The 26,639-nt window shown below is 46.8% G+C and overlaps 1 protein-coding gene across 1 annotated transcript in view; it reads left to right on the top strand.

The window, feature by feature from the left end:
* Positions 1–26,639, top strand: part of CAPN13 (calpain 13) — a 90,344-nt gene that overhangs the window by 27,881 nt on the left and 35,824 nt on the right. The window contains exons 3-7 of the mRNA XM_086323631.1: positions 8,139–8,217; positions 9,827–9,942; positions 15,290–15,423; positions 21,915–22,089; positions 23,036–23,110. Coding sequence (XP_086179757.1) covers positions 8,139–8,217; positions 9,827–9,942; positions 15,290–15,423; positions 21,915–22,089; positions 23,036–23,110 — 579 coding nt within the window. The remainder of the gene's footprint in view (positions 1–8,138; positions 8,218–9,826; positions 9,943–15,289; positions 15,424–21,914; positions 22,090–23,035; positions 23,111–26,639) is intronic.

Genomic DNA, 26,639 nt, shown 5'->3' with positions numbered 1-26,639 from the left:
GCCAAGCACTCTGTGGAACACACTCAATGAAGCCAGGTTAGGTTACACAGAATAGGGGTTTTCTGATGACAGAACAAGACATAAACCCTGGAGTAACCATCTCTTGACCCCACTCCAGTACTTTTGCCTAGAAAATCCCATGGACAGAGGAGCCTGGAAGGCTGCAGTCCATGGGGTCACTAGAGTCAGACACGACTAAGCGACTTCACTTTCACTTTTTGCTTTCATGCATTGGAGGAGGAAATGGCAACCCACTCCAGTGTTCTTGCCTGGAGAATCCCAGGGACGGGGGAGCCTGGTGGGCTACCGTCTCTGGGGTCGCACAGAGTCGGACACGACTGAAGCGACTTAGCAGCAGCAGCAGCAGCAACCATCTCTTGTCCTAATTCAGGACTGATTTGTAGCTTTGGGAAGGCGAGGGTGAGTGGGGATCTGATGGGGTTTAGGATGCTGCTTAGTTAAGATGGAGAAGGAAATGGCAACCCACTCCAATATTCTTGCCTAGAAAACTCTGTGGATTGAGGAGCCTGGTGGGCTACAGTCCATGGGGTCGCAAAGAGTTGGACGTGACTGAGCGACTTCGCTTTAGTTAAGATGAGGGTGCTTCAAACTTCTAGGATCCAGCTTACCAGCAAGAAGCAATAAGTCCCCAACAATGACTCCCTTCTGGACTTCATTCCTAAGGAGAACTGAGCAGAGAACTCTATTTAAAGCTTGGAAGGATTATATTTTCCCCCCTTTGTTATTTTCAGATGAGATTCTTTTAGAATGTTGTTTTTTCACAAGGTGCTGAGCAATAGATGTGAGACTATATTTATAGTGTTGAGAATTTATAACATTTTTATTTAGAAAGGATTGAGTTTTTTATCTAATTCCAACAACATCTCAACTTGTGATGTCTTTTGGGGTCAAGGAGAAACTGAGGCAAACAGAAATGAAATGACTCACACAGAATCATTCCAGGAACCCATAGTAGAGGCAGCCAAGGGCCAAGTACATTTTACTCCCATTCTTCTTCTCACCCCAAAGCTTATCCATCCAAAAACTCTACCAGGGGATCATTTTTCATTCCCACATTTCTTTTAAAATGTATATGTTGATATTTCTTTGTATCCCTTATCGCAACTGGCAGCACTGAACACTTGTATTTTTCAGAGCTTTCCATACGTCTTCTCTTTCTCTGTTTTTTGTTCTTCCCAGTTTTGTGAGGGAATGGGTTCAGACAGGTGATGTGACTTGCACAATGTGACATAGTTAGGGAAAGAGCAGGATTTAAACTAAACTTTCTGACTTCACATACTACATGCGTGCATCTTCAGTTGCTGTCATGTCTGACTCTTTGCGACCCAAAGGACTGTATGCAGCCCACCAGGCTCCTCTGTCCATGGGATTCTCCAGGCAAGAATACTGGAGTGGATTGCCATTTCCTTCTCCAGGGGATCTTCCCAGGGATAGAAACTGAATCTCCTGCATTGGCAGGTGGATTCTTTACCACTGAGCCAACTGGGAAGCCCCCCACATACTGCACTTTTCCTCATATTATATTTTAGGCTCCTGTTTGCTACTAATAATACCTTGTGCATCAGTAGAATCTCCTGCATTGTCTGAGTAACCAGGAATCAATCTCTGTCTATGTTCTGCCCATTTTTTCATTTTTTTAGGTGAAAAGAATGAGGATAAAAATGGTGCCAGTGCCTAACAAGATTATTTTAAGGAATAAATGAAGACAATACATAGAACATTGTCTAGCACATTGTAAGAACTTACTAAACACTAGTTATTGTTACTCTGATTAATTTGAGAGGGATGGCATTGTATAGCAGCTACAGGGGCCATCCCCTAGGATTCCTTGGGCTTTCACTGTCTAGTCATCTCAGCTTCAGTCTTCAGCTAATTTCAGCAGAGACTTTTAAGGAGAAATGTGGGTCAGAGGAAACCATCTGGGGAGCCCAGAGGAGGCTGGCAGGGAGTGTGCAGCGTGCTTTTCCTCTCACATTCTGCTGTCTATCTCTATTAGAAGGGTGCCTCCCAATCTAAAGCTTGCTCAGTGCCGACCTGACTGCATCCCCTAAACTTCAGTTATATAGCAGCTGAGGTGGCACCAAGGCTCCCTAGGCCATTTCTGCATTCTGTGTTTTCTAGACAATGGGAAAGCATCATACTCTAGGCAACCGCTAAACCAGCATGGGTATCATTCTACCTCAAGTACTCATTCAGGCTTGGTAGGTTCAACAACAGAGCAAGAGTCAGGGACATGAAACTAGGCTTGGCTTTCTACACGAAGAAGAAAAGTTGTTTCTCCTGTAGTTTATGTTCTCTCTCTCGTTTTGTCTACCTCTTCCTTCTTCTTCGGAGAAGGCAATGGCAACCCACTCCAGTACTCTTGCCTGGAAAATCCCATGGATGGAGGAGCCTGGTAGGTTGCAGTCCATGGGGTCGCTAAGAGTCGGACATGACTGAGCAACTTCACTTTCACTCCTTCTTCTTATCTCCTCTCTCTCTAACAATTAAACCTGATCCATTTTGCTACTGTTCCTCCCATTGCTTCCTTCAGCTGGGTTTAAGGAATCAGCAACCCACTCCCCAGACTCTCCCTTCCCCCGACCAGCAGGCAGTCAGGTTCCATAAATGCCTGTGACTGTGCCCAGAGCAAAAGGCGCTGAAAGGACCCAACTCCTCATCCTCCTCAATGCTTCCTGCAACCCCAGCCTCAGGAAAGACGATGCTGGGAATTACACCTGTACTCAGAGACTCTACATGAGGTTTCCTCGAACTAAATTTGGTAGAGTCACTTTCTTCTAAAAATTTTATCTCATGAATAGTATCAAATTCCATTTATCAAGCATGTTTCTATGCTAAGTATTAATCTAAGCACCTTACACACAACATTTCATTTAGTTGCCATAACAGGCCTCTGAGGTAGATGATATTGTGTGTGTGTATGTTAGTCGCCAGTGGTGTCTGACTCTTTGCAGTCCCATGGACTGTAGCCTGCCAGGCTCTGTCCATGGGATTCTCTAGGAAAGAATACTGGAGTGGGTAGCCATTTACTTTTCCAGGGGATCTTTCCAACCCATGGATCGAACCCAAGTCTCATGCATTGCAAGCAGATTCTTTACCATCTGAGCTACTAGGGAAGCCCAGATGATATTATCCTCATTCAATAGATCAGCACCATCCAAAAGAACTTTCTGCGAGGATGGAAATGTCCTTTCTGCAAATACAGGAGCCACTAGTCACATGTTGCTATCAAGCAACTGAAATGTGGCCAGTGTGACTGAGGTGTTGAAGATTTAATTTCATTTAAATGTAAGTAGCTAATATAGCTTGTGGCTACCATATTGGAAAGCACAGAATTGTAGATGCAGATCTTCACAGCAGAGTTGCCAATATATCAGGCTGTATATGCATGTTCAGTCATGCCTGACTCTTTGTGACTCCATGGACTGTAGCCCCCAGGCTCCTCTGTCCATGGAATTTTCCAGGCAAGAATACTGGAATAGGTTGCCATTTCCTTCTCCAGAGGATCTCCCTGATCCAGGGATTGAACCCATGTCTCTTATGTCTTTTGCACTGGCAAGCGAGTTCTTTACCAGCTGAGCTGGATTTAATTTAATTTGAATGTAAGTAGCCAATATGGCTTGTTGCTACCATATTGGAAAGCAAAGAATCATAGATACAGATCTTCACAGCAGAGTCACCAATATGTCAGAGTAAGAGATTGAAATTTCATCTTTGTCTTCATTCTTTAGTGGAAAACATGTTCATTACACAACTGAAGAAAGGGCTGTGGGCCCAAAACAGGTTCAGGGATCAGCACCCAGCCCCACTGTGGATTCTGGCCTGTGGCAAGCCCAGAATATCACTTACCCAGATGACAACATTCATCTTCCAAGTAACCAGAGCAGAGTTTCCGAAAGGACCATTTACTAGATATGACTCACCTTGGTTTCAACATAAGTTGTCCCAGAAAGGAAGGGGTTAACAATAGGTAACAGAAGGCAACAGACAATTAGCACAGCACCAAAGAACTTTGATTCCAATAAAGCAAAGTTCTATAGTAAAAAATAGAAGAGGGAGTGACGCTGCCACCTGGCCCTGCCTGAACTCTGGCCACTGGCTGAAAGGGGCTGTGTCTGAAGGCCAGCATGCTAAGCCTGGTGTTTCCCCATCCCAGAGCAGCAACTGTCTGGGGCAGGGCATGAGGAGCTCTTGAAAAGAACACAGGAATCACCGTCCAGAACATAGGAAGTGATGCCACACTAGAAAGACACCTCCAAGGATGTGTGCAGGGGAGTGCCTGATGTCATACCACTTCAGATATGGGTGTGGGTGTGGATGCAGAGGGGAAGAGGGAGGCAGAGAGGGGAGAGGTCGAGATCTCCTATAGGACATAACCAATAGTAACTGCACAGATATAGCCTGTGGCTTCATCTATTATGAGGAATTGGCACACGTAGTTATGGAGGCAAGACATCCCACAGTCTGCTATCTGCAAACTGGACACCCAGGAGATCCGATGGTACAGTGCAGCCCATGTGGGAAGGCCTGAGAACCAATGGGGCTGATGATGTCATCCCCAGTCCCTGGGCAGCAGTCAGGCAGAGAAGGGGTGAATTCTCCCCTCCTCTACCTTTTGTCTGTTCAGGCCCTCCATAGATTGGATGGCGCCCATCCACATTGGGGAGGGCAATCTTCTTTACTGTGTCCCCTGATTCAGATGCTAATTTCATCTGGAAGCACTCCTTTGAAATAATGTATAACCAAATATCTAGGCACCCTGTGAGCCAGTCAAATTGACACATAAAATGAACCATCACAGCTTCCTTCTGTACGGATGATGTTGCAGAGGCCTCAAAGGGTCAATCCATGTCACAGAATCAGAAAACACTGAAGACCCTGCCTGCTGGTGTGGTCCACAGCAAAGGCACTGTGTGAGTGGAGTGTCTAATGCACAGCCTGCCTCCTGTGTGACCTAGGATAAATCACTCAGCCTCTCTGAACCTGCTTCTTGCCCTGCTGAGCCTCGGAATCACCAGAGGAGCTATGCAGATCCTGAACTCTACCTCCACTGACCTACAGAATACAGGTTGTGGGAAGGCGACATCCAGCAGCCTGTATATCTGCAAAATTTGTGGGTGATTCTGAGTCACTCCCGGGGCGGAGGCTGCCCATTACCAGTCCTGTCACACTCCCTTGCAGACATAGTGCACCCGGCCCACGTAGTGCCAGGGCACCTGCCCAGGGCCAGAGGGTTTTTATCTTCCAAGCATATTGACCTGTTTTCTCTGAGGGCCTGGTCTCAAAGCCGGCCCAGCAGACTGAAATGCTTCTGGGTATGATTTCTGTCTCCTCCTACCTTTGCTCTTTTGGGATTGCCCAGGACCCTTCTTAAGCCAGGGTGAGGAAGGAACGGGTAGCTCAGGAAAAGAGACAAAAAATGCTAGTTTTGTGCCCAACTTTGATGCACACACTTCTGGTGTTTGTCCATGAACTTGATGTTGATGACTGATTTTTGGTTTGAAATAATTGCCATTTAATCTTCAAAACATTAAAGTATCCTTCTGTTCCTACTTGGCAAAAATTTCAGTTTTTTAATTTTAATATTCTGGTAAATCAGAAAAATCTGTGCGTTTATGAAATGCCTTCATGGCATTTACTGGAAAGAGAGCAATTATTTTTCTTTTGGCCTATGTAAATGTCATTTGATGTCATCAGATATCCTGATAGGAATCCATCCTGGCATCCTACATTTCTGTGGCAAACCCTACTTGATGATAGTGGGTTAGCTGTATAATTTATTGTTGATTCCCTTGCCAGGGATTTATTTCAGTATTTTTCCATAAGTGAAATCAATCTGTGTGTGTGTGTGTGTGTGTGTGTGTGTGAGGCTGGGCATCCTGGCTGTGCTGGCTTCTTAAAATAAACAATGACAGGATTCTTTTTTTTTTTCCTAACGCTGAAACTACAAGCGACACAGAAATTGTTTATTCCCTGAAAATCTGAGAGAACTCAGCAACAAAATTGTGTGTAGAAGCCTTGACAGAGATATTAGGGAGATATTCTTTAATCATTAAAAACTACTATAGCAAGGTTATTGATTTTCAGGTGATTTACCAACTTGGATCATTTTTGGCCATATTAATTTTTGTCCAACAATCTTCAGTATGTTTTAAACCGATTAGTATAGAATTTTACATCATGTTTTTATATTGTTAAAACAAGATTTCTAATTTTATTTGAAATAAGATTCTCTACCATATTAGCCAAAGATTGGGTCTAAGTAAACCTTCTCCCCCAATACAATGTATTTGCTGATCTTGCTATGTTTCTATTTTGTAATTCACCAATTGTTCTCTTTATCATTTTCTCCCACCTATATTTGTGAGGCTCTTTTTTCTTTCTTTTATTTTATAATTCGACTGTGTAAATCATGTTTTTATTCTCTCTTGTTTCATAATGAATGCATTGGAGACACTAGGTTTATCCATGAGTGTGGTCTTTTTAATTTTGCAAATATTACAGAAGCAGGGAATCAATATTTATTGAACAGGCCCCTTGTCTGACGCTATGCTAATATTTCACATCCTTCCTCATTTGTAAAATAATGAAGACTCCTGTTTGGCAAGTCCATCAGGAGATCACTGTGAATGAGGCATCTCATCCTCCACGAGGGTTTGGTCACAGCAGCCAGGACATCATGAATTTCTCATTTGATGCCATTTTCTTACATATGAAGAAACCAAGGCTCAGCAAAGTAAAGGAAGTTGCTCAAGGTCACCCCAGGAACAATGCAGACAGGATTCCACACCAGGTTCTGCTCTTCTGACCCTCAGCACACCCACCCCTGCTCTGCCCATCAGGGTGGTAAACCAGGAATAAATGACGAAGAAGCTGCAGCGTTCTTTATGCAGTGGTCAAGAAACCTGAGCCAAAACTCAAACGCCTTCACCTTCTTTAACTCCCTTGAGTGGAGGATCTCCAGCCAGCCTCCACTAAGATCTCGAGTTCCCTCTTCCAGTAGAAAGGGAGGGGACAACTAGAGCCACTGAAGCACCCCAAGCTGCTTTGACACTGGGAGAGTTGCTCCCTCTTGGGCCCTGTGACAGCTCTGCCCTTCCTGTTGGTATTAAGAGAGACCCCGAGTTCTTTGCAGCCAACGGTAGGGCAGAGGGTCAGCTTAGGGCCTCCACTGCAAGGACTTGGGCCTGAGGGCCCCCCTCGTGGTCATCAGAGAGGGCCAGTTGTATGCAGAGAAGATGGTGGGAGGAGGCCTGGTGCGGTGGGCTGGCTGAGTTGTTTGCAGGCACGCACACCTTTGTTTGCCCCTTGGAGGCTCCACCAGGAAACTGGAGGGCAGTTTACGAAGGGCTGACAGGTCTCACTAAGATACAGGACTCCACATGTTCATGGCTGTTGAGCAGATGAATCCTTTTCCACTTTGCAGCCCCTTTCTCTGGGAACTCTCTTGTCAATGTGAAAAGAAATGACACAGGAACAATTATACCAAATCATGCAAATCCATGCAATGGAGATCCAGGACACAGAGAGGATGCTGAGGAAATCCTGTGGGCTCCTGGTTGCAAGAAAACCTAGAAGCTGCCTGGGGTCTTCCAGAATCAGTCTGGGTGTTAGCCAGGGAGTAGGCAAAGACCTGAGTAATACACAGCCTGCATCCTGTACCGCATGTGGCTGGACTTGAACCTGGAGCTCCGAATGCCTATACTGACTTCTGAGAGATGACATTTCACAAGGAAAGTGTGATTATGCTTGTAAAAGTTTCCTCTAGTAAATGCATCCTTTTCTTTCTTGGCTATTTATAGACTCTTAATGAAACACTGCTGTTGGGACCAGGATGGCTGATCATTTGATGTAGGATCCTGGTCCTTATCTCCTCGTGCAGTCTGCCCATGCATTTACTGCCTATCTGGGCAGTTACACATACGGCCCTCTGACATCTGCCTCCCTGTTAGCAACAAAACCTGAAGAATGAGGGGAACTTTCCTAACTCAGATCCTAAACACCTCTTTACAAAGTAACCTCTACTCCTCAAAGATGAGGAGAGTGATGTCTTGGGTACCACACTGGGAGACAGAGGGATAAAAGATGCTCATGGCTTTCCCCTGCTCTTTTCTAAGGATTTATTGAAGGGTAAATCAGAGCCTCTCTTCATCCTGGAAGGTGCGAGCAGATTTGATATCCAACAAGGAGAGGCAGGTAAGAACTCAACCTCTTTCTTCTTGGCCCTGGATGGAAGCAGGCTGCCCAAAGTCCACCTCTGAGCAGCGGTGGGTGGAGAGAAGTGCCCCCACCCAGACCCATAGAGGCCGACACCCTCAGTGTTGCTGTGGTTGGATTATTCATTCTCAGACCTTCAGCCTGCAAATCAGCTTAGCAGTGGGTGTGCAGAGCCCTTTAGGGAGAGGAATTGTCAAAGAAAAGGAGAAAATATACACAGAGTTTAGTCTGAGCACTGAGTAGAGGGAAGTAAATGTTTATTGAACTTCTGCAAGGCTTTGCTAGATACTTTGCATGAAATAGTTCATTAACCCTGCAACATCCTCATTTTATATATGCAGAAGCTAGGGGTCCAAGGGACACAATAATGTCTTTCATGTCACAAAAGCAATACATGACAGAGTTGAGTTTGAATCTAGAGCTGTGTGACTCCCTCCAACCCACTGGACAGGCACGGGGTGGAGTTGTTGCTGAGACCTGAGTGTGGCAGGAGAAGGGAGGCCCATGGGCGGTAGTAGGTGTGGCCATGCAAGACCCCTGAGCTGAACCCTAGGAGTGGGGGGCGAGACTCCTTGGGGTGGGCACGTGGACATGGAGCCCAGAGACATAGCAAAATAAGATACAACCCTTGGGACTCCCCTGGTGGTTCAGTGGCTAGGGCTCTTTGTTTCCAGTGCAGGGGGCCCAGGTTCGATTTCTGGTCAGTGAACCACATCCCACATGCCAGAACTAAGACCCAGTGCGGCCAAATAAATGAATAAGACACAACCCCTCTGACAGCAGGCTCTACGTCCTTAGAATGTCACTTTCCAGTTAATGCCCTGGCACTTGGACTTCAACTGGTGAATTTGATAGAAGCCTGCCTGGCTTGCTGTCTGTGTTGGAGAAAGTCCCCTCCAGCCAGTAGCCTCCTGACGGGAGAAGGGACCTCTCCCAGGGCATCCTTGTGGCTTCTGCACCCAGCAGCATGCCTGACTTGAAAGGGCATTCAAGCCATTGTGTGAAGATGGAGAGAAGACTCAGGAGAAGAGGGTGAGCTTACTCAAAAGGGCTCACAGTGACCTTCAAGGAGAAACTCAAAGCTATGTTCCCTCAAGGGGGAAGAGGGGAGAACCTGGATATGGGCTGGAAAGGCCCCGACACCAGGAGGAACTGAGTAAATATTAGCAAAGAAAAACAGAAATCTGTTATCCCCAATATTAGAGCACACCATTTCCACTGATGCTGGCAACAAAATTTCCTGTAACTTTGGTTCTGGGCACCTTGGGCCAAACGAGAATCAGAAGGCAAGTTGGCCCATCAGCTTGGCTGGGGCTCTCCTGACTGCACTACCATCACCATCAGAGCAGCACCAACACCACCAACCCTATCACTACTCCAGCCCTACCCCCACCGCTGTCTCCATAACTACCACCATCACCCCTATCTTGTTTGGAACTGGCCCCAGTGAATCTTTCCCCCAGTTCTCCTCTCTCAGACAGGAAAAAAAAAAAACATTATTTGGAAGGAGGTACGCCAACTCTGAGCAGTGCATGGGGTGGATGCTGTCCAAACAGCATCTCACGACTTACGTCCCCCTCCCCTCCAGGAGATTGCTGGTTCCTGGCAGCACTGGGGGCCTTGACACAGAGTCCACAGTATCTGCAGAAGATCCTCATAGACCAAAGCTTTTCATACCAGTATGCGGGGATTTTCCATTTTCGGGTAAGTATGCTGCTGGGATGCTCCTTAAATGGGATTCTCTGTGAGCCTAGGGAGGCAACTGTCTGGAATGTTCTCTTGGTCTAGCAGCCTGAGATGTGGGAGAGACACATAAGTGTTAGTTAATGTGTGTTAGTGCCTCAAAAGGATTTGAACTCAGGATCTGACAACACATAGGGAAGATAAGAGTTAACATGTTTTCATGTAAATATTGGGCTGGCCAAAATGTTCATTTGGGTTTTTCCATAGCATCTTATGGAAAGATCTGAATGAACATTTTGGGCAACCCAATAAAAAGTATGGCAGAAACAATCAGCCAAAGAAAACAATTCTTGATCAAAGACCCCATACCTCATTGAGGTTTTGTCTGTCTGTCTGTCCTGTGCCACACCCTGTTGTTTTGATTACAGCAGCTTCAGAGTGAGTTGTAACAGCTGGTGGCACACGTTCTCCTTCATTATTCAGTATCTTTCCCTCAAAAATATTTTATCTTGTCAATTCTTGCACATTTATTCTTCTGTGAGAATTTTTAAATCGTTGTATCTAATTAAAAAGAGAAGCCACCATGAAGCAGAATAGAGCAGCATTAAATTTATGTATTAATTTGGAAAAATCACATTTTTATTATTGTAATTATTCCTTTCCAAAAGCACAGTATATCTTTCCATTTATTCAGAACTAGTTTATGTCCTTCAATAAAATGTAATAGTTATGTTTTGTTATTCCTTCCATACCCTTCTTGATAAATGTATTCTCAGATATTTTTCTAACTATATGTTGATGGAAAGAGAATGCTAGTCCTTTTTTTATATTAAGTTGTATCTAGCCACCTTATCAAATTCTCTTGTTCTAATTTTTTCTTTATTAATGTCTGGATATTTTTTAGTTATCTAATATTATCCACAGATAAAGATAATTTTGTCTCTTAATATTTATAGAGTTATTTTGTTTTGCTGTATTAATTAGAAGATGTAATTTTGAATGAGGGGACAAGAGCAAAATTCTGCCTTCTCTTGATTCTAGTGGCATACTTTCTTGGTATGCCATTCTTTTAATCCAAGAGCAAAATTCTGCCTTCTCTTGATTTTAGTGGCATACTTTCTTGGTATGCCATTCTTTTAATCCAAGAGCAAAATTCTGCCTTCTCTTGATTTTAGTGGCATGCTTTCTTGGTATGCCATTCTTTTAATCCACTGTTGGATTCAATTTGCTAAAAATTTATTAGAATTTTTGTATCCATATCACACGTGCAATTAGATTCCAGATTTTTGTTGTTTTTCTTTGGAGTTATACTAGCTTTTTAATATGAGCACACTGAGATTTACTTTGATCTGAAATAATTTGTATAATGGTTGTTAATCATTATCTGTTCTTTGCAAGTGAAATAGACAATTGTTAAATTGTCTAGACCTATCTCCTTTTAAAATATGAATTCTTTAACTCTTCTAATGTGTTCAATAGCTATTGATCTGCTTGGGCCTCTTATTTCTTCTGAAGTTAATTCTTGAAATTTATATTTTGCTGGAAGAATCAACTATTTCTTCTGTAGTTCTAAATGCATTGCCCCAAAGTTGCTTATATAAGTCTCTGAAAATTTACTTAATTTCCTCTAATTTGTGGTTAAGTCTACTTTATCAATCTCTTTGCTATATATTTTTTAATATATTATCGAATGTTCGTAAGTTTAATATATGCAATCAAATTCTCTGATTTATAGATTATATAATCTGCAATTATCTCTATTGTCTTGGCTTATTTTTTATCTGTTTGTTTTGGCATATTCTAAAAGATGTGAATTAAAGTTCGTTCCTTCCCAACGTTATAGTTCGGAGGGTTCCTTTTATGTTCTGACTATATAGTTTTCTTGCTGTATTCTTTTGTACCCAAATAATTATGTTTTTCTTCTTCAGTTGTTAGAATAAAACTTACACAATATCCCTCTTTGTTATGTATGAAGCTTCTAACCTTGACTTCCTCCTCACCTGATCTTCACATTGCTATTCTAGATTCCCGTTACTTTCATTTCCCTGTTATATTTTTGCTCATCCTTTCACTATCAATTTTACTTTCACGATGTTACAAGTATGTTTCTTGTCCACAGCATATTCAAAACTCATTATTCACCATTGTTTCCTTCAGCCTTCATTTCCCCTTAAGATTTTTGTTCTAACTTCATTATCATTTGGTAGAAGTAATTCCTTGAATAGTTTCCTCAGATTACATGAGTAGTTTTTCACTTGCTCTGTCTTAAAAACAGTATTTCAGTTGGGTTTAGGATTTTTGGATTACATTCCTTTTTCTCAAAGGTCTGTAAGCATTTTTCCATTGTCTTGTAGCTTCTCCAATGTTGCAGAAGAAATTTCCAATCTATCTTCTTGACCTTGTATGCAATACATCCTTTCAAATTGAAAATTTGTATAGGCACTCTCTCTCTCTCTCTCCTTGGTTCAGAAATTTCTTTAGAATATGTCCAGATGTATGCCTTTTTTATAATTAAATGTATTTATTTTTAATTTATTTATTTTTAATTGAAGGATAATTACTTTACAGTATTCTGTTGGTTTCTGCTGAACATCAACATGAATCAGCCATAAGTATACCTATGTCCCCTCCTGCTTGAACCTCCCTCCCACTTCCCTCCCCATCTCACTCCTCTAGGTTGTTATACAGAACCCTGGTTTAATTTCCCCGAGTCATACAGCAAATTCCCATTGGCTATCTATTTTCCCTGGTGGCTCAGACGGTAAAGCGTCTGTCTACAATGCGGGAGACCAGGGTTCGATCCCTGGGTCGGGAAGATCCGCTGGAGAAGGAAATGGCAACCCACTCCAGTACTATTGCCTGGAAAATCCCATGGACAGAGGAGCCTGGTAGGCTACAGTCCACAGGGTCGCAAAGAGTTGGACACAACTGAGCTACTTCACTTACTTACTTACTACTTAATGTCTATGTTTCCATGTTACTCTTTCCATACATCCCACCTTCTCCTTTCTCCCCCACCCGGCTGTGTTTGTAAGTCTGTTCTCTATGTCTGTGTCCTTTTGAAGAATAATCTTGCCTGGAATTCATGAGCCCTTTCATTCTGAAGACCTGCCTCCTCTTTCTGCTCAGCTGTTTCCTTCCATTTCTTTTCTGGGCATCCTCCTTTATCCTGTTTTCTCTTCCTGAAGTCCAATTATTTGCATGCTAGGTCTTCTAACAGATGATGCTGATATTACTGGTCCAAGGATCACACTGAGAAGTTAGCCGGAGGGGGCAGGGTTTAGCATTGTCCAGGCTCACCTCAAAGCTACAAGTGGTGGAGAGACAGGTGGTTAGGACAAATTGAGGTCTAGGCAGGGTATGCTCTGCCCTTCTGGAAGGTGAAGAAAGTCCCACTATTCTCCAGAAATAGCTGCAGTGCTGACCTCTGTACATCTGTTCTTTCTGAGTTTGGGCACAGTTCTCAGGAAAGAGCCCTGTATCTGGGCAACTTGGATGCTTTGCCCAAAACCCTTCTGGTTTCCTGCAGATACTTGGGTGCTGGTCAGATGGCCCAGCCTGCTTGTTAAAGGGTACAGACATTATCTAGAGGCCAGCCCTCCTCATCCAGAGAAGTGAACTAGGAAACACAGATCGCTGACCTCATTCTTGACCACCCCATTTTCATCAGGCCATTTGCATCCTTTCTGGGAACAATGATCTTACCTGAGGTTCCCTTTGTATAGGGAGAGCAAGTCTGGTCAGCTCTACTGGCGTGGGAAGGTGCGAGTAAGGGTGGAACCAACCAGAGGGGCTCATTCAAGCCAGGACTCACTCAGTCTTGATGGCATACTGTGTGCTGGGCACTATCCTAGGTGCTGAACAAAAAGGCTATTGAAAAAACAGTTCCTTCTTTTTTTTCCCTTTCTTTTTCCTGTGATCCCACTCTCATAGTCTCATCCGATCCCAGTCGCAGTGTGAGGTAGTTCTTACTCTTACACCATTTGACAGATGAGGAAACTGAGTCACAGAGAATTAAGTATCTTATCCAATAGCTATTGCTGAGGACAAAACTAGGCCTGGAGCACGGTTCCACTGACTGGACACTGGCTCCTACACTTTGCCATCCAATTAAACTCAAATGGGTCTGTCCTTCTGGTACCCTCCATCCAAGAGTCAGGGTTATCTTCCTTCGTGCTTCAGACATGTTCAGTGATTTCACTATAATAGCATCTCTGTTGGCTCCCCACTTCACCCGCCTGTGCGTCTGACTGCAGTGAGGATGCAGACCCACAGCTGTGAGAACACCAGCTCTAGTGGACTGGTTCATTAAAGACCACAAGAACACCTTCTTTGTTTTGTCTCCCCTGACATCTGTCTTGGTCTCCATCTCTGCTTTGATAATGCATCCTCATGCAGGTGCAACAGTCCAACACCTGGGACATTCAGCTGTGGACATGGCCACGAGGATGGCTCCCCCTCACCACGAGCAGGTGATGGATCACATCCACCCGGCCTTACTCTGAGCCCCGCTGTCAGAGGCTTGCCTGTGTCAAGACTCAGGCCTAAGACCAGAAGCCCTGTTGCTGATCCAGAGACCAGCAAACAAACTCCAAAAAGCTGGTTTTGTTATGAATTTTCATCATTTGGCAGTGTCCCCGGGTGAACCATTAAGAGTTGAATGCTGAAGATTAAACCAGTCTGTTTTGGAGAGGAACATCTGGTTCGTTTGCGCTCTTGGCGGCAGCAGTGCCAGCCCGCTTCATTGCTGCTGATCTGATGGCAGGGCCAGCTGGACGTGAGGACAGGAGGGCCAGGGCGAGGCTCAACCTGCTCAGTCCTCCCCAGCAACCTCACGTTTGTTGGCCTCCGGGCCCTGCCCACTCTGTGGCTACCATCTGGGATGCTTTCCCGCCTCCTTGCCACCTGCAGGAATCCTGCCCGTCTTCCCTCGAGCCTCCAGCTCCCTGAAGGCTGTCCTTCCCCATCAGGACACTCCCAGTCACCCATTCTCCTCTGCTATCAGCATCTGCTCCCGCCGTGCCCATTTTGTACACAAGATGTACCTGGAGCATCTTGCGTGTGTCCAGAGCTCACAAAGGACATGCCAAGGTGAGGCAGGAATTAGTAGCAAAGTCCAGCTAGACCCAAGACGCCTTCCTCCCTGACTGTGTTTTCCTTGATTAACTCGACCTGTGACTCACCTGTCAGTGGAGATGACAGGCCCGTCCCCTGTCTGCAACCTGGGCTGCGATTTTGATCTGCATAGACTTGTCGCACGGTAGTGGTCATACGGCGATGGTGGTAATCTTTTGGCCTGGGCTGGGGGTCAGCACCTTCCTCCTGCCCCAGCTCTACTAAGGCATATATTTTGCTCTCTCTCCTCCAGTTCTGGCGGTGTGGCCAGTGGGTGGAAGTGGTCATTGACGATCGCCTACCTGTCCTGAACAACGAGTACCTCTTTGTCAAACCTCGCAACAAGCGAGAGTTTTGGCCGTGCCTGCTGGAGAAGGCCTACGCCAAGTAAGGATGGTCTTGTCCCTATGCCTGGGGCCTGGACACTGGCCCTGCCTGCCCAGCCACTAGCCCTGACAGATGCTCCCCACCAGTCGGTCCTGAGACCTTTGGCTGCTGCTGCTGCTGCTAAGTCGCTTCAGTCGTGTCCGACTCTGTGCGACCCCATAGATGGCAGCCCACCAGGCTCTGCCGTCCCTGGGATTCTCCAGGCAAGAACACTGAAGTGGGTTGCCATTTCCTTCTCCAATGCAGGAAAGTGAAAAGTGAAAGTGAAGTCGCTCAGACCTTTGGCAACACTGCTCAATTCAAGCAATGCCCCTGGGAGCCTCAGAGCCTTTGCCACCTGGTGGGACATCCTATATAAATAACCACGTGTGCAAGGGTGTGTTAGACACAAGCATTGGGAGGGACCCAGAGGCACATAGCGCGGGATGGGCAGGGCAGAGCTGGACAGAAATAGGGACTGACAGTGGTATTATTTTAGGGCTGGTGTACAGGCCCAAATAAAATACAATATCATGGTCAAAGTCTGCTGAGAGGGCAGAGAAGAGAGACAGCAGTTCTGACTTTCTGACTCACAGAGAGTCAGCTGACGCTGCACAGTGGAGGTGGTGGAGAGCGAGGCCTTAAAGGATGGGTGAGATTTCAGCAGAAGGAGAGGGGATGTGGGGGCATGGACATCCCCAACAATGGGAATGATATGAGCAACAACCCCAGCAGACAGTCTGGGGCCTGGTGTGGGTACCGTGAGATTGGATTTATATGTGGGGGGCAGGGCAGGAGCTGCTTATTATTATATGGTCTAAACACCCTGTGTCAAGGACTATTTTCTGGTGTTCACAAGCTGAAGTACCTATAAACTCAAGTCACGTGCTTTACTTGCACAATTTGGGTTGATTTTATTCAGCAGATGTTTATTGTGCCTTTAGTCATAGTCTAGGCACTGCACTGCATGCTGGGATAGAGATGCTCAGGCTGGCCCAGGTTGGGTATGCAGGAGTCATATGTGTGTAAGAGCCACATCAAAAGCCACACAGGTGAGGGACACATCACAGCTAAGAATGCTAGGAGACAGAAGGCCAGGGGACCACACATTTCGGGAGAAAATTAGCCGTGGAGAGTGTTCTGGAATCAAGTTCCCCAAAGATCTTCTTAACCAATGCTTCATATGATGAATGGAGAAGCCAAGACTCTGAACAGTGATGTGGTGGCAGGTGCAAGGGATTAACCTGAGTCTACTGAGGTCTTTGGTCGTGTGATCAGGTTATTTGGCAAGACTGAAGACCCCACCCCGGCCAGTCTTGGGCTCTGAAGAATGGTTACCACCCCATAGACCACCACCAGTCCCTGTCCTGCTGAAGGGCACATAGCTAGCACTCTTTTTACACATTGTTTCTTTTGAGTCAGCTTGTTCAAAACTAAAGCTGTTACTCATTTCCAGTGTCAGGAAGAGCTGGACATTAACATTTGAGAATGAAGCCCAGAAAAAAACCAAGGTAGTTGAAACAATCCATATGTTTTGGGAGGTTAATTCACTTCTAAGCTTCTTATGCAAATACTGCCATTATCTTTCTTGGGTGGATTTAGCGTTCACCATTCCAGGGCTTCATTTTTTTTTTTTTCCTTTATTGAAAGGAGGGGAGCAAGATGGTTCACTTGGAGAATTAGAGAGCTCAAGAATGAAGTGATGACTTTGACCCCATTTTGTTAACAGCTGACCTAAAGCTGTCATTCAGCTTGAAAAGAAATGGGAAACTGGACTCAGAATCCACATTGAACCCCCTGAAGAAATCTAGAGCAGGAGAAAATGTTGCCAACTCCAAAGCTATTTAAAAGCTTTTCCCTCCATCCAAAGAAGGGGATTGTAGAATGTGGAGGAAATCAAATAGAGCACATCAGAGCTAGAGGGAGCCTCTGTCAGCATCAAAGCCTTCTCTGAAAGATGAGGAAACCAAGGCTGGTGGGGGATGAAATGACTTGCCCAGGGTCACACAGTGTTGGAGGCCAAGCTGGGATCAGATCTGTCCTCCCCAGGCACATGCCTGTCCATCATCCCTTGACACTGCCGGTCCTAGAAGAAAAGGATTTGTCTTTTGCTTCTTTTTGCTTCAGTGTCTGGCCCACAAGAATTGCAGAAGTATGGAGAACCCACATGTCTGAGTGGAGATGGTCCTCTTTCCCTCCCAGGGTGTAGACAATACTGAGTGAACACGTGGATTCCAGACTTTGAAACACTGTTGCAGCTGGGGAGTCTGGAAATGAATTGGTCAAGTGAGTCAGATGTGGAGGGGAAATATATATATATATATTTGCCTGGCTTTTTTCCCCAGAGGTCACAAAACAGGAGAGTGGGGGACAAAATCTGGTAGGCTGCCTAGCATCCTTTTTGGGATCCCTGCAACTCAGAATTACAGCCTTTCAGCATCCTTCCTGGATCTGATTTGACATCTGAATTCTTCCCTCTCTCCTATCATTGTCAGGTAGAGAGACGTTTTCCTAAAATGAGGCTGAAGCTGAGGGGTGAGAACAAGGCTCTCTCAGAATTCCTGGGTCCAGGTGACAGGCTTGGTGACAGGAGTGGCAAACGCAGCGCTCTCTGTCTTTCCCTCCCCTTCTATTTCCTGTCAGCCGAGGAGGCTGAGAAGAGCTGCCATGTCCCTGAAACACAAGCAGGATCTGTGAGCGCATGTCTGAAAAGCAGAGAGAGAGCTCTTTGTCTAAACACTCAGCCACTGCTGGGACAGGATACACAGGCATCAGGGAGACGTAGCGAGAGGAGGCTGCTGCCCGTGGACCCTTCCCCTTTCGTTTGATGTCTCTGTGATGGCTGCTGAGGGTAGGTTGCTGACATCAGATATAAGAGTCATACGTGTGTAAGAGGTTGCTAGCATCAAGAGCCACACAGGTGAGGGACACATCACAGCTAGGAATCAATACTAGGAGACAGAAGGCCAGGGGACCACACATTTCGGGAGAAAATGAGCCGTGGAGAGTGTTCTGGAATCAAGTTCCCCAAAGATCTTCCTAACCAACGCTTCATATGATGAGTGGGGAAGCCAAGACTCTGAATAGTGATGTGGTGGCAGGTGCAAGGGATTAACCTGAGTCTACTGAGGTCTTTGGTCATGTGATCAGGCAACATTATTTGGCAAGACTGAAGTCGGGGGACCACCCAGTCTTGGGCCCTAAGAAATGGTTACAACCCTACAGACCTCCACCAATCCCTGTCCTTCTGGAGGGTGCATTGCAAGTACTGTTTTTGTACATTGTTTCTTTTGAGCCACCTTGTTCCTAACTGAAGCTGTTGCTCATTTCCAGTGTCAGGAAGAGCTGGACATTAGCATTTGAGAATGAAGCCCAGATAACAAGACGAGGCCTGTAGACACTGAGGTTGTGGCCCTGGAGTGACGGGACAGAGCCAGCAGGGCCTTCCTGGTGTGGCTCTGGTATGGTTCTATTTGAAGCCAGAAGGGGGTGTGGCAGCAAGGGAGGTGGGTCATGCTGGTGGGCTCTGGAATAGATTCTAAAACCCTGGTCTTGGGCTTCCCCGGTAGCTCAGACGGTAAACTATCTGCCTGCAATGCAGGAGACCTGGGTTTGATCCCTGGGTCAGGAAGATCCCCTGGAGAAGAAAAGGGCAACCCACTCCAGTACTCTTGCCTGGCAAAATTCCGTGGATGGAGGAGACTGGTAGGTTACAGTCTATGGGATTGCTAAGAGTCAGACACAACTGAGCAACTTTACTGGTTCACTGGTCTTGGTGACCTTCCGGCACCCTCAGCACCCTCTTAATCTATGACCCAGAGCCTGAAAACATGTGGAAAATCAAGTGAGTCAGATATACTGAGACCCACCTGGGCACAATCGTGACCAAAGGGAAGCTTTGCAGTTGACTCAGCAAACATTACAGAGATAAGAGTCTAATACCGAACATAACCCTGGTCAGAGAGAGGGAGATAAGATTTAGAACCAGTTTAATAACAAGTCGAGATCCGTCTGTCATCTGTTTCCTGTAGAATGGCCCTTGGGTTCTGTGGGTTCTTTGCTTTCATTAATACAAGGCTTTCTCAGCATCCATGGTGTTTGTACCTGGGACAGTGTCCTGCTGAGAGCGGCTGCTTGATCTGTGTTTGCTGGAGTGGGTTTATGTGAATTTTGGGGGTCTCAGGGGAAGAGAACAGCAGAGTTGAAAGTATGCTGAGAGAGGGATGTCTGAGGGGCCCCGGAGCAGATCTGGGTGAAGGGCTGAGGACTGGGAGGGGTCTTATCCGAGGCCATGGGCCCCAGTAGAGGTGGCAGCAGAATGGACCCACGCCTGACCTTCATCACCAGAAAACAAGCCAAGGCCAGGGCTTTCCCTGGGAGGGGCTTGGCCACTGCTTGCCCATCAGGGACAGGAAAGCTGAGATCCCTTGCCAGGGCCCAAGTGACCAGGCAGTGGTGGGGAACATGCCCACCAGACACCTTTGACTATAGGAGGCAGGGTCTCCCACCCAGCCTGGCTCACCTCCATGTTGCTGTGGGTTTGCCCTGCCTGTATTTTAGGACCCCACAGTAATTTTCCAGGTCACCCCATTGACAGGAATTTGAGTTCTCAAATCAAATATGACCTCATCCATCTGGCCCCTGCTGTAGGCTTTCCCCGTGATCTATCAATCTTGCCTCTCCCAGGAGCACCAGTCAGTCCATCACTGGCCCCGCTCCACCATGCTCTTCCAGCTCCAGAGCCTCCCTGATTTGTTCTTCCTCCCCAGAGTGTCTGTCCCACTGTCCTTGTTGTTCAGTTGCTCAGTCATGTCTGATTCTTTGTGACCCCTTGGACTGCAGCACGCAGGCTTCCCTGTCCATCACCAACTCCTGGAGCTTGCTCAAACTCATGTCCATTGAGTCAGTGATGTCATCCAACCATCTCATCCTCTGCCGCACCTTCTCTTACTCTCAATCTTTCCTAGCATCAGGGTCTTTCTCAATGAGTCAGCTCTTTGCTTCAGGTGGTTAGAGTTTTGGAGCTCCGATATCAGTCCTTCCAATGAATATTCAAGGTTGATTTCCTCTAGGATTGACTGGTTTGATCTCCTTGCAGCCCAAGGGACTCTCAAGAATCTTCAATACCACAATTCGAAGGCATCAATTCTTCAGTGCTCAGCCTTCTTTATGGTCCAACTGTCACATCCTGACATGACTACTGGAAAAACCATAGCCTTACTTGGATAAAACTTAGTTCAGAGTTGTGTTCCTTCTCAGAAACTTTCCCAGAACCCCCAGTCACTTCCTCTCTGTTCCAAGTTGATCCATGTACTTTCATAATTAACAGACACCAAGCAGGTGGCCAAGCAACCTGACATGTCCTTTGAAGGGGAGAGCATATCGGTAGCAAGTGCTGCTATTCACAGGGGACAGTAGAAGCAGGGAAGCAGGGACTTGCTGTCCCGATTGTGCCCATGCAAAGCACACCTCCGTGAGCCAGACCCTCTCCACATGCTGTGTGTGCTTTACTGGCAGAACCGCTGCAACAGCCCATTCCCTGGATGAGCAGAGGGGGCCTTGAGAAGCTCAGCCTCCTGCCCGAGCCTGAGACATCATGACAGGGGAGGCCAGGAGTTGGCCCAAGCAGATTGGCTCTTGAGTTGAGACTGTCTGCCTCACCAGTAGGTGATTGGGGCTGCCGCAGTTGGGAGAAAATTGGGAGGAAGGCAAGATAGGGGCAATAAGGCTGGGCTTTTCTCGGGGTGTGGGTCCCAAAGCAGAAACCCCATGGGAGGGTGGGAGAGGCACTGTGGAGCACGGGTCTGAAAGTTTAGGTGGTTTGCTTTGGGGATGTGTATGGAGGCCTCGTCCTCACCTGTGTTACCTTCAGTGACATCACCTCCCTGATGATTCTTGGGGTGGGGGAGGGTTAGTTCTGAGGATGGAAAGGGGAATTCTGCATCAGGCTTCACACAAGAGTAAGGACTAAGGCTGCTTATGGTCACAGAGGGCATCAGAGTTGTTGACTGTGGTCTCTTGGAGGACAGAGGTCTCACCTGTCTTTGAATACAAAGTACCCTGCACACAGCCAGTACTTACCACTGTTGTTAAACAGGAAACAGTGGATCCTCATTGTATTAACAGCCAGTCTTTATTAAAGGCTTTCCACATGCCAGGCACTATGTGAAGCCCAGCCCTAGGAGGTTAAGTAACTTATCTAAGGTCAAGTAGTTAAATATCTGGGGAATTGGGGTTTGACCCTTGGCCTGTGGCCCCAGCACCTGCATTCCTAACCTCTATATAATGCTGCCACCTGTGAGACTGCCCAGGGGACCAGGAGAAGGAAGCGATAAGGGTGGCACATTGCTAGAATCTTTATCCAGGAGAACAGAAGTTGGGCGGATGGCCACAGCCAAGGCGTGGTTTGGTAAATCCTTCCCCTGGGAAATACACAGAGGTCCAGTGTGCTATCTCCCTTCCTGGAGGCACCAGAGGCACCACTGGGGTTGATCTGCCTTCCTCTTTCTCAGGTTTCATGGGTCCTATGCCAACCTGCACTATGGCTACCTCCCCGACGCCCTGGTGGACCTCACGGGAGGGGTGGTCACCAACATCAGCCTGCACTCATCCTCGTCCGACCTGATGACGATGGTGAAGACAGCCGCGGAGGCAGGCTCTCTGATGACCTGCAGCACCCTGGCCGGGGTGAGTGGATCAGGGATCTTGTTACACTGGTTCGAGCCTTTCCTCACCCCAGAGTGTTCAGCCACTGGCCCATTCAGTTAGTAATGGGAATGGCCAAGTGACCACCACGGAGCACTGATGCTGTGCTTTATTGACACTGCCTCATTTAATCCTCACAACGGCCCTCCATCTGAAACAGGGATCACAGAAATCACTTACAGAAGAAGAAATGGGCTCAGAGAGGCTAGGTGAAATGCCCACCATCACACAGCCAGTAAATGGCTGAGCAGGGCTTCAAATGCTGTTGTCTAATGCTGAAGCCTTTGCCCATTGCTTCCTGTGACCAGAAGCAGTGGGGTTCAGAGTGATCGGGGGAGGCCCTTTGATTCTCACTGGCTCTAAAGGCAGCACCCCAAAGGCAGCATGCCCCATTCTGAAAAGCTCGGCTGACCCTCCAAATTATCTGATTCTGTTCCAAGGCAGCCAATGCCCTATCCCTGCGGATCCTTCCTTCACCCTTTAACCAAATGGGCTTTGAGTCACACACCCCTGGTCTGAAACACCACCTGAAACCAAAATGCACTTTAAATCCCAATTCCTCACGGCCTGGAGGTGGCAGGTCTCCCCGACTCCCACAAAATGCCCAGAAGATATGTGTTGGGGTATGTCTCGTTGATAACAAGCCATTAGAGAAAAGCAAGCAGCCCACGTCCTCAGGACCCAGTGGGCTTTTGTCTGTCATAGAGTGGTCTCCTGAGGTATGAAGTGCTGGGGCCTCAGACACCCTACAGCCTTCAAACTCCTCCTCTCTAGGAAAAAGATCCAGGAACACATGGCGTTCCAGCGTGAGTCAGTGGGAGGCTTGTCATCTAGACCCAGCTCAGCTGCTGAGTGAATTGTGCTTTTCTGGGTTTTTTCTGAAGAATGTATGAGTGTTTACTGCTTGGTCTGCTTCCCTCCTTTGAAGCCCACAAGCGAGTCCGTGACGATGGCAAATGGATTGGTGAGCCGGCACGCCTACACGGTGACTGGCGCTGAGCAGGTAAGGCTCCCTGTGGACACGGTGCCCCAGAGTTCTTGCTCCCCTAAGCAGGAATCAGAATCACATGCCAAGTTGAGCCCAGCAAAGCTGAAATAGGTACTGATCACTCTTGCCTCCGCTTTGTCCAGGCTGTCACAGACAACCTCATTCCCTCTATTCGTCCAAACGTTCTGGCGTCTGGTATCCCCATCCCTCAGGGACAACCCCGCCAAACCAGAGATCTTACTCTCCTTAAATGACCTCAGAGAGGCTGAGTGTCTAGCCAGGTTGGGGGATTAGCCCCAAAAGAAAGCAGAATAGCTACCCAATTGACTTTGGAGGAGAGTTTGCCCCGAAAGGGTTTTATTTGCTACATACCAACTTAACTATGACAAAGACTCTCCAAAATGTAGGAGCTCAAACAAGATCAAGTATACGTCTCAGGTGAGCAGGCGATTCCAGAGCTGGTAGGTGGCTCTGCCACCTATAACATGGAGCTTCTACCTGCGAGTCCAGGGCAGCTGCCTCCCGTCTCCTCATCTCCCAGCCTGGGGAGGAGAAAGAGGCTAGGGACACTTACACACCCATCTGGAAGGCATATGTCAGCACAGGCACACACCATGGCCTCTCAGATCCCATGAGTCTGGACCTAATCGGGCCACCCCAAGGCCCAAGGGTATCTGGAAAACATATCTGGTAGGGCCGCCATATGCCCAGCTAGAACTTTATTCCCACCAAAGAAGGGAGGGTGGCTCTTGGGGGATAGTCTTTCTCCCCAAGGCAACAACCGACTTGGGTTGGACAAAAATGCATGTCACCAGTGTGTGCAGTAGCATTTATTCTGGAAAACATGACTTAAGTCCAGCCTCCTCCATTCATAAACGAGAACCCGAGGCCTGAACGGGGAAGGTCAGGGTCGCATAGCTGCTTGCAGTGGCTGGGCTCAGACACCACGTCTCCTCAGTTCCCATCTATGCTTACCACGCAGACATGCTATCCTTCCTGGCCTTGTGATGATTTCCCACAAATGCCGTCCCCCACCCCGATCCCTCTATTTCTCACAGCTCTTGAGGTCTGATAATGTTTTCTAGGCCCTTAGAGACAGAGTTACAAACCCCAGGGTCCATTTTTCACATGTATTTATGGAGCAAGGAATTCAAAGCCTCAGCTTCTATTTCTGGCTTGTTTCTCGTATCTCCTTTCCCTGTGCCAATCTGTCTCTCTTGTCCATTGACCAAAGGCCAGTTTCTCTACTGTTTTGTGTTTGGGTGAATGTTCCAATCTGCAAAACAGAGGCAATATCTTCTGTCTCCTGCCCGCCTGCCTACCTCCCTAAGGAAATCAGTACCAGAATGCTTCCTCTGCACAGCACCTGGAGGAGAGTAGGCACCTAATAGATGCTCTTGGATCAGTGGATGTGGGCACTTGCCTGAGTGAATCAATGCTTTTGTCCTTGGCCTGTGAAAATGACATCACAGATCCTCCATCATAGAACGAATGTGAGGAGCTCAAATATTTCTCAGAAGCAAGAAAGAGGCCCTGACAAACCCAGGCCACAGAAGAGCCCAGTCTCAACGGCTCCAATGCACTTCATCTGGAACTGGCCATGCCCTTCTCTGAATTCTCAGTGGAGACAGACAGTACTGTCATCACATCTGACCACGGATGGATGCTCTGCTTCCCCAAACTCCCCACCCCAGATGTGGACAATTCTGGGCTAGGGAGAGCAAATTGGCTTTCTCATGTGCCAGCCTTGATCCCGGCACTGCTGCCTAGATAACTGTGTCAACAAGACTTTGGCTCTGCTTCCAGACTTGGAAAAGAGAGCTGTGATCAATGAGTGACATCTCTGCTGGGCCTGGAAGGAAAGAGCCGTGGCACCTGTGTGATGTGCCGGCCATTCCTGACAAGGCCCTTTTCATACATTGAAATGACCTCTGATTCTTCTCTGAACACAGGGGAGAAGGCACTTTGTGTATTGAGAGGTCTGGATGGCTGTGGAATGTAGGTCCTGCCAAGGCTGGGCCTGGGGATGGCAGTGACAGAGTAGCCAAGTAAACTTCTAGGGCAAATTCAGGGAGGCAAACTGGGGAATCCAAGTGTGGGTTTAGCCAGGGTTTGGGCTCCTGAAATGTGAAGTCAAGTGGGCCTTAGGAAGCATCACTATGAACAAAGCTAGTGGAGGTAATGGAATTCCAGTTGAGCTATTTCAAATCCTGAAAGATGATGCTGTGAAAGTGCTTCACTCAATATGCCAGCAAATTTGGAAAACTCAGCAGTGGCCACAGGACTGGAAAAGGCCAGTTTTCATTCCAATCCCAAAGAAAGGCAATGCCAAAGAATGCTCAAACTACCGCACAATTGCACTCATCTCACACACTAGTAAAGTGATGCTTAAAATTCTCCAAGCCAGACTTCAGCAATATGTGAACCGTGAACTTCCAGATGTTCAAGCTGGTTTTAGAAAAGGCAGAGGAACCAGAGATCAAATTGCCAACATCTGCTGGATCATGGAAAAAGCAAGAGAGTTCCAGAAAAACATCTATTTCTGCTTTATTGACTATGCCAAAGCCTTTGACTGTGTGGATCACAATAAACTGTGGAAAATTCTACAAGAGATGGGAATACCAGACCACCTGACCTGCCTCTTGAGAAACCTGTATGCAGGTCAGGAAGCAACAGTTAGAACTGAACATGGAACAACAGACTGGTTCCAAATAGGTAAAGGAGTAGGTCAAGGCTGTATATTGTCACCCTGCTTATTTAACTTCTATGCAGAGTACATCATGAGAAACGCTGGGCTGGAGGAAGCACAAGCTGGAATCAAGATTGCCGGGAGAAATATCAATAACCTCAGATATGCAGATGACACCACCCTTATGCCAGAAAGTGAAGAGGAACTAAAGAGCCTCTTGATGAAAGTGAAAGAGGAGAGTGAAAAAGTTGGCTTAAAGCTCAACATTCAGAAAATGAAGATCATGGCATCTGGTCCCATCACTTCATGGGAAATAAATGGGGAAACAGTGGAAACAGTGTCAGACTTTATTTTTTGGGGTTCCAAAATCACTGCAGATGGTGACTGCAGCCATGAAATTAAAAGACGTTTACTCCTTGGAAGGAAAGTTATGACCAACCTAGATAGCATATTGAAAAGCAGAGACATTACTTTGCCAACAAAGGTCCGTCTAGTCAAGGCTATGGTTTTTCCAGTGGTCATGTGAGAGTTGGACTGTGAAGAAAGCTGAACGCCGAAGAATTGATGCTTTTAAACTGTGGTGCTGGAGAAGACTCTTGAGAGTCCCTTGGACTGCAAGGAGATCCAACCAGCCCATCCTAAAGGAGATTAGTCCTGGGTGTTCTTTGGAAGGAATGATGCTAAAGCTGAAACTCCAGTACTTTGGCCACCTCATGCAAAGAGTTGACTCATTGGAAAAGACTCTGATGCTGGGAGGGATTGGGGGCAGGAGGAGAAGGGGACGACAGAGGATGAGATGGCTGGATGGCATCACTGACTCGATGGACGTGAGTCTGAGTGAACTCCGGGAGTTGG

This window comes from Bos grunniens, chromosome 11 (assembly GCF_055505025.1).
Source record: "Bos grunniens cultivar Pamir isolate PY7600 chromosome 11, Bosgru_T2T1.0, whole genome shotgun sequence".
In the NCBI taxonomy this organism is placed as follows: domain Eukaryota; kingdom Metazoa; phylum Chordata; class Mammalia; order Artiodactyla; family Bovidae; genus Bos; species Bos grunniens.
The sequence above is the reverse complement of the archived record's forward strand: the minus strand, read 5'-3'. Positions and strand labels throughout refer to the sequence as shown.